This window comes from Esox lucius, chromosome 17 (genome assembly GCF_011004845.1).
Source record: "Esox lucius isolate fEsoLuc1 chromosome 17, fEsoLuc1.pri, whole genome shotgun sequence".
Classification (NCBI taxonomy): Eukaryota; Metazoa; Chordata; class Actinopteri; order Esociformes; family Esocidae; genus Esox; species Esox lucius.
Window position 1 is genome coordinate 37595810 of NC_047585.1, and position 10040 is coordinate 37605849.

Genomic DNA, 10040 nt, shown 5'->3' on the forward strand with positions numbered 1-10040 from the left:
CCGTCTTGACTATTGCAACTCCCTACTCACTGGCATCAAATCAACATCCCTCCATAAGCTCCAAATGGTCAAAAACTCTGTGGCCAGACTACTCACTCACACCAATTCACAGCAGCATATCACCTTTATCCTCTGTGAGTTACACTGGCTTCCTATCTCCCAACGCATTAACTACAAGATCCTCCTATTGACATATAAAGCCCTAAACCTCTCTGACCTTCTTCTGACATATCAACCAACACACACACTCCGTTCCAGTACTGCAGGCCACCGAATAATCCCCAAGTCCAAGCTCAAAGGCTTTGGTGACAGGGCATTCTCAAGGGTGGCTCCTAGGCTCTGGAACTCTCTCCCCAAAACCCTCCGTGACTCTGAGACTGTCCCCATCTTCCAGCACCGCATCAAAACTCATCTCGCCTACCCATAGCCAGGCCAAATCCCACACTCTCAATCTTCGTTGTTTTCTCATAGTCTTTCTTTTGTTTCTGTTTGTTTTTTGTTTCCATGTCATTATTGTACAGCGTTTTTGGGTCCCTGAAATGCGCTATATGAATATAATGTATTATTATTATTAATTGTATCGTAATTTAGTTACTTTGGTAATGAAGGGCCTACTTTGCATCAGCAACACTGACTCAACGACATGTCATTCATAAGAAGACAACTGATGGCACCTTTATTCAAAGCAACTAGTTTCTAAGTAATTAATCATTTGATTGTAAAAAATTAATATAATATACTATGGGTCAGGCAGTCATTCATGCAAAATCATTATTCTATTAAACAGCTACTTCAATTAGGCTACAATCATTTATCAATCAATTATTTATTTATCAATCATTGGACACCTATTTGGAAGTTAAAAACAAACATTTTAGCACTTTGTCAACAATTATTTTATTATCAATATGTTTTCATTTTAAATGTCGTCATAAATGTAATCATAAAGTAGCATGAGAACTTGTCAAGGAGTATTAACCCAACTCCAACCACTGAATCTACTGAGAGATGCAGAATATAGGTATAGAGGACACATACACATTAAAGTGTAGTAAGAACATTTACTTAAACTCCAATAGAGAATACTACAATAGAGAATACTACAGACCAGGTATTCCAAAACAGTTCAAAGGTTCTACCAAAAACAGTCAAACTGAGTGTGAGATAGGGAGTGTATTGAATATGAGTGTTAGCTAGCCAAGGCAGTTAACGAGTGAGTACTGCCAAACCGCAACACTGACAAATTGGTTTAAGGCAAAAAAAAATTATTCACTGAAATACTGTACCAACGGAGGTACCAAGTCCTTACCATGGAGGATCCGGTTGCTTTCAAAATCTTTGTTTTCATTGGTTGAGGTAAGTGCACCAGCAGAGCTGGCAGTGTTTTCTGTTGCTGGACTACGTTTATTTGGTTGGACAAGTTATTAGATTGGTTCGCTTCATAATGTATTTCGGACGTAGCATTTAGCCTATGGAAATATAATTTTGCCTCAAGGAAAAATACTCAATATTCTGGCAGGCAAGAATATTTACCTGAAGTGAAATAACATGGTTCTAATAAATAACCATCCATTCAGAGCAATTTCATACATCGGTCTCAGGCACATTATTTATTGGTCATTTTTTTATTGTTTGTTATAATTAAGCAACTGGCTTTTGTATGCTACATTTTGCATGCTTTATCTACTACAAAATAATGTATATTGCATACAAGTTCACTGTACTACACTCATACGCATCAGTAAGAAGTCAGTATACGCTATGCCTGCTGAAAAATGTGGTTAGAAACCGCATACCTGAGTATATCCCCCATCAAACCACTGGTAAGAAGTGAGTGTATGCTAAGGTAGCTGTCAAAAAAGTGGGTATACGGCATATACCACCTGCACATTGAATTCTGGCACATACACTCCCGCACCAGCCTTTCCACTATCTGTATCCTTTGACCCATCAGTATACATCTGGGTCAAAGTATACATCACCAACATACCTTTCAACGCATCGACTCATACTTTCCTTGTCCCACTCCTTCCTTCCCTCTAACAAACTAACATCCATCCATGGATTTGGAAACAACCAATTCGGGAACATGGCCCATTGCAACTGTAGGACCCACCTCCCTCTCACTCATCCCATACTCTTCCACCAATTCCTCAATTATCCACCCATAGACCTTCAGCTCAGCCACTTCACGCTCCCAGCAATTATCCACAGTTTTGACTGCTGGATGACACTTCACACTCCCTTTCTCATCCAGTACGCCAGTGCCAGTTCATCCCGCCTCAACTCCAGCGGAATCTCCCATTCTCCCACTTGCGAGGCCTCCACCGGCGTCGTCCTAAACGCACCTACACACAGCCTCAAAGCGATTGCCTGCATCACACCTAAACATTTCAATACCAATTCCGCTGCGTACACAAAACACCCATAATCCACAGTTGACCTAATTAGCGTTTGATACATACATACCAATGTACGTCGATCCGCTCCCCGATCATAACCTACCACAGCCAGCATAAGGTTCAGAGCCCTGCTACATCTCACGGCTATATACTGCATGTGAGTCCTCCACGTCATCTTCTCATCAAACCACAGGCTAAGGTACTTGAAATCCGTCATCCGTCCTGTCCATGTAGACAATCTCACCCTTTCAACCTTTCTCCTACGATACATCATAAAACACGACTTGCCCACCGACAGCCTGCACCCCCAAGTCAGCGACCAGTCCTCCACCCCTGTAACTGCTTCCTGCATTTTCTTCATCACCCATTCCATTCCACTTCCTCTTTTCCACACTGCCCCGTCATCTGCGTACAAAGCCAACCCCATCCCCGGACCCACTGCCCCAAACATGTCATCGATCATCACCGCAAACAAATAAAATGGGGGGGGGGGGGGGTTATGTGAATAGGAAGTCATTTCGCAGCATGTGTTCAGGTGTTTGATCATTAAATTCATACAGGGAGCCCTGAAATGTCCGCTAGCAAAATATCGCAAAGCACACACTGTTCAACATGAGCGCATTACTCCAGCGAGTGGAATTGGAGACGTCTGGCCCTATAATACGGAAAATATACAGAATTCCGTCGGATGTGTATCAATGGCTTTATTAGAGAACATAATCGGGGTAAACTAGAGTTACATGGCTTCTAAACGCCCTTCCCCGGTGGAGTAGGCCTCTCGCAGTCCGTGCGACCATGCCGATTGTGCCTGCCTTTTTATGGGAAGAAGGGCGGTGCTTATATTGGGTAACATCGAGTTAACCATTAATGGTCCGAGGGGATTTCGGCCGGATTTCTGTATCATTTCTGTAACAGATACAACCTATTATGATGTATCCTGGTAATCACAACCCCCATGGTTAATAAAAACACATAAAACCAGACTTATGGGTCACCATTTAGAAAACTCATCTGTTGGAAAGGCAAAACTCATCTGTTATGCCATTCAGCGTAATGTTTTCTTTTTAAAGCATTATGAGGTTTTGTGTCAATGGTATTCCTTCATATTGTCATGCCTTTACTGTCAAATTACACTGTATTGGGTTGAAACTAATGAAAGAATTTAATAAAGAAGGTAAAAAATATTGGCACCCCCAAAAATGTGGTTCTTCTACCTAGAAATAAAACATTATAAAAGAAATTAGAATGAAAATAAATCATTTATGTTTCTTGTGTAATGAAGCCAAACGGCCACCAGATGGCAGCACAAGATTGGTTGCCCAGTTTGGATTTTCAGAAAATCTGGACATTACTGTTTTTGACCAATTCTGTCCAGATACTCAAGAAGATCCTTACACTATGTTGACAGAATATTTTTTTTTTATAACATTCTTATAATACAAATTAAGTTTTCTTCTCATCTTTTTATCCATTTTGGAGGGACGTCCAGTTCTTGGTCATGTCTCTGTTGTGCCATATTTTCTCCACTTGATGATGACTGTCTTCAATGTGTTCCATGGTATATCTAATGCTTTGGACATTCTTTTATACCCTTCTCCTGACTGATATCTTTCAACAATGAGATCCCTCTGATGCTTTGGAAGCTCTCTGCGGACCATGGCTTTTGCTCTGAGATGCGACTAAAATGTCAGGAAAATCCTACTAGAACAGCTGAACTTTATTTGTGATTAATAAGAGTCACTTTAAATGATGGCTGGTGTTTAATGACTTCTATTTAACATGAGTTTGAATGTGATTGGCTAATTCTGAACACAGGCACATCCCCATTTATAAGAGGGCGTGCACACTTATGCAACCAGGTTATTGTAAGGTTTTCACCCTCAAAGATTTCAGTTTGTTTTTCAATTGAATTGTTCACATTATAGGTCACATTAAAAGTGGAAAAAGGTCTGACATAATTTATTTTTGTCTCATTCTCTTACATCACAAACACCTGGCATTTTTACAGGGTTGTGTAGACCTTTAATGTCCACTGTATGAATAAAAGATAATTTAATGTGACATAAATTGTCTTATTTCTGGAATGTACGTTTTCATTGTATTAGCCTATTTATATTGGCCATCTCCTCAAAATCATGTTTTCCAAGAGTTGTTTTCTTCAAATGATGTACATTCACATTATTATTATACAGAGGCTCTTCTTTAATTTTGTGTCATTTCGTTATTTAAGTGCACTTTTATCTGTAAATGTATGCAAAATATGCATCCATCATACATGTGAATAATGTTTTTTTGTATAATTTAAAGAAACTGTTCTGTACAAGTCTGGCCATTGGGTGTCTTATGATGACGATAAAAATGACTGCCTTGAAACGGTGCTGAAAACGCATTCTTATAATATGCAGTTTTGCCTCAATAAGGACATTTTGCCTCATTTGCCTTATTAATTGTTAAATAAAATGTATAATAAAAACTGTGACAAAGTGGCTGTACACTACATTCACACTACTGTGTCCACACACACTACAACACATATGCAGCACATGACCAACCCTAGACCTTTTGCAGAAATCCACGCACAACATATTTACACACATTTCTGATGTATTGAAAGAATTCTGCCAAGAGCACACATGAAGTTGTTGTTTGCAGATTTAACCTCAGGTTCTGTTTGTGAGTTCATTCATTTCATAGGTTTATTATTACCTGAAGTGATTTTCAATTCTGTATATGTACAGAGTTAAAGAAAAGGTTTTGTTAGTAATTGTTAGTTAGGTTAGTAATGTTTTGTTAGTTAGGTTAGTAATGTTTGTTTTTTTCATTTTGCCTCCATGTCATACCTAAGTCAATATGTGTGTAGTGGCTGTCCTTGTTTGATAGAGCCGCTGGCTGTCTTTCAGTGTCTTAGCACTACAGAAGCAATAATAAATGTACAAGGTGTTCATATTTTTCCGTAATATAAAGGACTACCACTATGAATGGGCACTGTTTCCTGCTGTGGCCCAGTCCCACCCCCGCTAATTAGGAAACCTAACGAGCTCATGCTAATGAGGCAAGCTAAAGAAGGCATGATATTTTACCTTAAGAATGACCACTTTCTCCCCAGGCTTGGGTCTATTTCTACCCCAGTAAGGAACAGCAGAGTCAGTGTGACAGCTGTGGAGAGGAGGGCCTGAACGGAGACCTGGTCATTGTCTATGACGTCCACAGGAAAAAGTCCATAGGAGATCTCAAGGTGAACTTCTTCTACCTTCTTCCTGTTATTGATTACTTTATCTGTACTTGTTCTTTAACCACTGTCTTTTATTACCTCTTCAGAAGTCAGATGGGTATTTTGTCCATCACTTTGCTCCCAGTGATCTACCACGCATTCCAAAGAATGTGGTCTTCGTCATCGACCGGAGTGGCTCCATGAGAGGCAGGAAAATTCACCAGGTGTGTGTTGTGTGTACCTTGTTAGGTTATAATGCAGCTAAATAATTGTACACATACATGTTTATATTCAACTAATATTCATGCATTTCATGGTTGATTGGTTAGTTTGACTGTTTGGTTGATTAACCTGTGATCCATCAGACCCGTGAGGCTTTGTTGAAGATCCTGGGAGAGGACGACCACTTTGGCCTGATTACATTTGACAGCTCTGTGTCTCCCTGGAAGAAGGAACTGCTTTGTATGACAAGACATTTGTATGACTTATTCGTGAAAAAAGGGGTACAATTATAACATAACTAATTTATCAACTTTAAAGATCATGAAGAATTATTTAAAATATTTCTGCATGTGATGAGTACCCTATGAATAGGGCATTAGCCAGTAAAAGTACACACTGCAAGTCATCTCATGACTGTTTTAAAATGGCTAATTGTGAACAGTGCCCTTCTAAAACTGCTGAACGGTTACAACATAGAGGAAGAGAACCACTGCATGGTCGTTGTAGCCAAATTAAATGAATAAACACAAGATTGTGTGCCCAAGAGAATTGAGAAACTAAGTCAACAGGTCCTGAACAATGAACACCAACAGAAGCCACCGCAGAGAAAACCATTGATCTCAATGTAATCTTGCACTGGCAGGTGGACGTTTTGGACATCATGTGCAAAAGTGCAAATACTTGTTTTTTTCTGAACTTGGATGGAAATTGTGTCACAAATACTAGGAAGTTAAAATCAAGATATGCTTTATTATACTGCTGGCATGGATTCCAATGTGCCTGGTTGTTGAAAATGTAGACCAATAATGTGCTGCCCTTTCTTCTCAGCCACCAACATCAATGCCGCTGTGCTGGAGGGTACAGACATGCTGAAACGACACCCACGCAAGCACTCAGTCTCTCTCCTCATACTGCTCACGGATGGAGACCCAACCATAGGTAGACACACTCAAACACTCACGGGTGCACACACACACGTGTTGTACGTTTTCTTTCATTCATGGGGACCGGAAAATCACCCAAGCGGGCTTTGGCTCAGCGATACGTCAGCTGAAGCCAGGATCGCTCCCACCACAATCTCTATTTAAGTCAGTCAGGCTACTCACTCGGTCTGCTGTTCTGGTGGTCATCTTCGCATTCTGTTGCTAAACCCACCCATCAGCCTTGCCTCCTATTTGGTTATTTTTCATCCCATGTGGGATTGGTAGAGCATATCTTGCTTATTGCCGTATGCAGTTAGGTCTGGAAATATAAACTGTTTAAACAAAAACCCTTGCACCTTTAAGTGACTCCCACACAGTTGGTCTAAGTTTGTGTCAGACACTTCCAAAAAAAACTAGTGATGGATCATTTGCATAAGAAAGTATATCTTTGAACAGCTATTTTTTAATGGGAATACATTTTAAAGAAACAAAACATCCAGGGTAGGACAGAAATAGAGTTCATGTACTGAATAGTGGTGATTTATTTACAGAGCTGGGCACCCTCTGGGGTAGTTACTTAAAGTGCATTCTGGGAGTTTTGGTCACTGGTTGTAAAAGAGATTAAGTAAAAACAGGTCCCCGAAAATGTAACATGCTGATATGTGCCCCATTAAAACTACTTGGTATTTCACGGCAAACTTTTGGCAAACTTTTTCTGTCCCTCCCCTACATATTCTCTCTTTCTCTCCTCCCTATTAGCAATTCCTCTTATTAGGTTCCTGTTGCCTACCTGACTGTGAAGCAGCTATTGGACAAAGAGTGAGTCTGCATTGCATAACATTGTGTCTGTGACTGGGTGTTTAACCTGTGTCTATAATAATAATATATTTTATTTATATAGCTCTTTACAAGGACCCAAAGATGCTTAAATGCAGGACCACATCTGTATGTGTGTCTTTACTTTTGTGTATTTCTGTGTATGTTTGTATGTGTATATTTGTGTATATATACACTCACCTAAAGGATTATTAGGAACACCTGTTCAATTTCTCATTAATGCAATTATCTAATCAACCAATCACATGGCAGTTGCTTCAATGCATTTAGGGGTGTGGTCCTGGTCAAGACAATCTCCTGATCTCCAAACTGAATGACAGAATGGGAAAGAAAGGGGATTTAAGCAATTCTGAGCATTTTGCACAGTGCAGCATGTTTTACATCATTTTCAAGTGGAATAAGGTTGTAGTGTTTAGGTTGGTTCCTCTCCAGATGATGGGAAGTCTCAAAGGTTTTCCCACCAAAACAAGCATTTTTATTTATTATTATTGATTAAATTCATAAATCTGCATCTTTCTACCTGCAGTGTGTCTCTGATCCTACAGGGCAAAGAGATGGAGGTCACCATGGGGTCAACACGGGTCATCATCATGCTCTATGAGAGGGATGGAAACGTGTTCCTGTGGCCCGTCCTGAGGCAGCGCCCAACAGGGGACAACATTTCTGGGATCACGGTTGAGTTAAACCTTTAAAGTCACACTTTAATCTTGATGTCTTCTCATTCCACTGGAGCTAGACAGCCATTTAGTTTTAGTTTTTAGTCATTGTTTCAAGTTTCGATTTCTCATGGTGATAGTATTTACATTGTGTTACAGCCCTTCAGTATTTACACTGTGTTACAGCCCTTCAGTATTTACACTGAGGTCCAGGGAACAACAGTAAAACTTAAGATTCAGTACAAAGACGTAGATGCATCCAGAGAAGCTAATCTCTCTATAAGTAACAAGTGATCTAACTGACAGTTCTAAATGTGTTTCTTTATAAAAGGATTATTAATTAGTATTATATTTGGGACATCATGATTCATTGTATGCTTATGTGACAGTATGAAGACAAAGTGGTGTATTCATTCTAATCCTGCTATTATTATTATTGTCGTTTATTGTGTATTGTGTGTGTGTGTGTATGTGTGTGTTGTAGGGCCTCTACTGTGGACGTCAGTGTTCGTTCTGGCCCCACCGTGACATGCTGGTTGACTCCACTTCAGTCTGCCCTACAGGGGGAGCTAGCTGACTGCACTGTATCACAACTCTAACTGGCCAAGTTCGGCACATACAACAAATCACTAATAATATACACAATAATTAATGTTTTTCTAAAGTTAAAAAGAGCAACAATAGAGATTAAGGTTCCTTGATCTGTCAGTTTTGTGGAGATTTCCTTCTGGTGCATACCCAAAATATCACAACATGAAAACTGTAAACAAAGTAATGAAGAAAATGCACAGAAATAAAAAGACATGTTCATATTTTGTTGAGGGAAAATAATGAATGGTTGCCTTCTTTTCACCTAGTATAATACTTTGTAGTCCACATTCATAAATATTAGGAATCTCCTGTTTTTGGAGTTTCTGCTGAAAGCGCATTAAGCCAGTCTTGAACCGTCTGAGGCAGTTGACCAAACCACTGGACCTCTGTGGGTCACTGAGAGGGATTAATACTTAACAGTGTAGCTTGTTTGCTAAAGGGTGTATGGAGGCCATGAATCAATAAGGAACTGGGTCAAACAGGCGGGGCATTATAAGGTGAATGGAGTTCTGGGAGTTCGCATCCATTTCTCAACAATTTCACAGTTTGCTTTCGCATTCCACCATCTCCAATAAATACTGTCTTTCTGATTAAATTCACGCTGACTGTAGATCAGTATAGAACAATAGGAATGAAGTGGCAGTATTAACTCTCTCTCTCTCTCTCTCTCTGTCTCGCTCTCTCTATATACACTTTGTCTCTCACAAACACACGCTGACACAAACACACACAAACATACAAACACCCATGCACGCAACCCCCCACACCACTTTGTATAATTTTGCACGCGCGCGCGCACACAAAGCACATCATACCCAGACTCGGTCACCGTGGCAGCTCACTCCACCGCTCCAGTTCTGAAGGGTTCAGTTAAAAGTTAATTTGCATCATACTCACTCTCTTAACAACTCAACATATACACATATTACGTCCAAGCTGCTGTAACATGTAGTCTTCCCCAAAACGACTTGCACCCATGTTAAAGGGAAGAATAGACTGTATAAAGTAAACTATATTTTGACCTCCACTGGTCCTGGTCCCATTTAAAGTAAACAGCATTATTACAACAGTACCAGGGCATTTTGGCCAAAAACCTGGTTGCTTCTGCCAGGAGGCTGAAACTGGCATTTGGAGATTGCTACTAGCAGTAATCTCAGTAATCCCTGTGAATTGATCCAACTGAAAATCTGTGGTTTGC

General features: G+C 40.0%; 1 protein-coding gene across 1 annotated transcript; it reads left to right on the forward strand.

The window, feature by feature from the left end:
* The first annotated feature begins 1775 nt into the window (after positions 1 to 1775).
* Positions 1776 to 7577, forward strand: LOC105028129 (inter-alpha-trypsin inhibitor heavy chain H3-like). The gene is made up of 6 exons (XM_020055302.3): positions 1776 to 1823; positions 5509 to 5637; positions 5721 to 5837; positions 5979 to 6075; positions 6664 to 6774; positions 7518 to 7577. The coding sequence occupies exons 1-6, from the start codon at positions 1776 to 1778 to the stop codon at positions 7550 to 7552; spliced, it is 537 nt and encodes a 178-aa protein (XP_019910861.1). The 3' UTR covers positions 7553 to 7577.
* The last annotated feature ends 2463 nt before the right edge of the window (positions 7578 to 10040 follow it).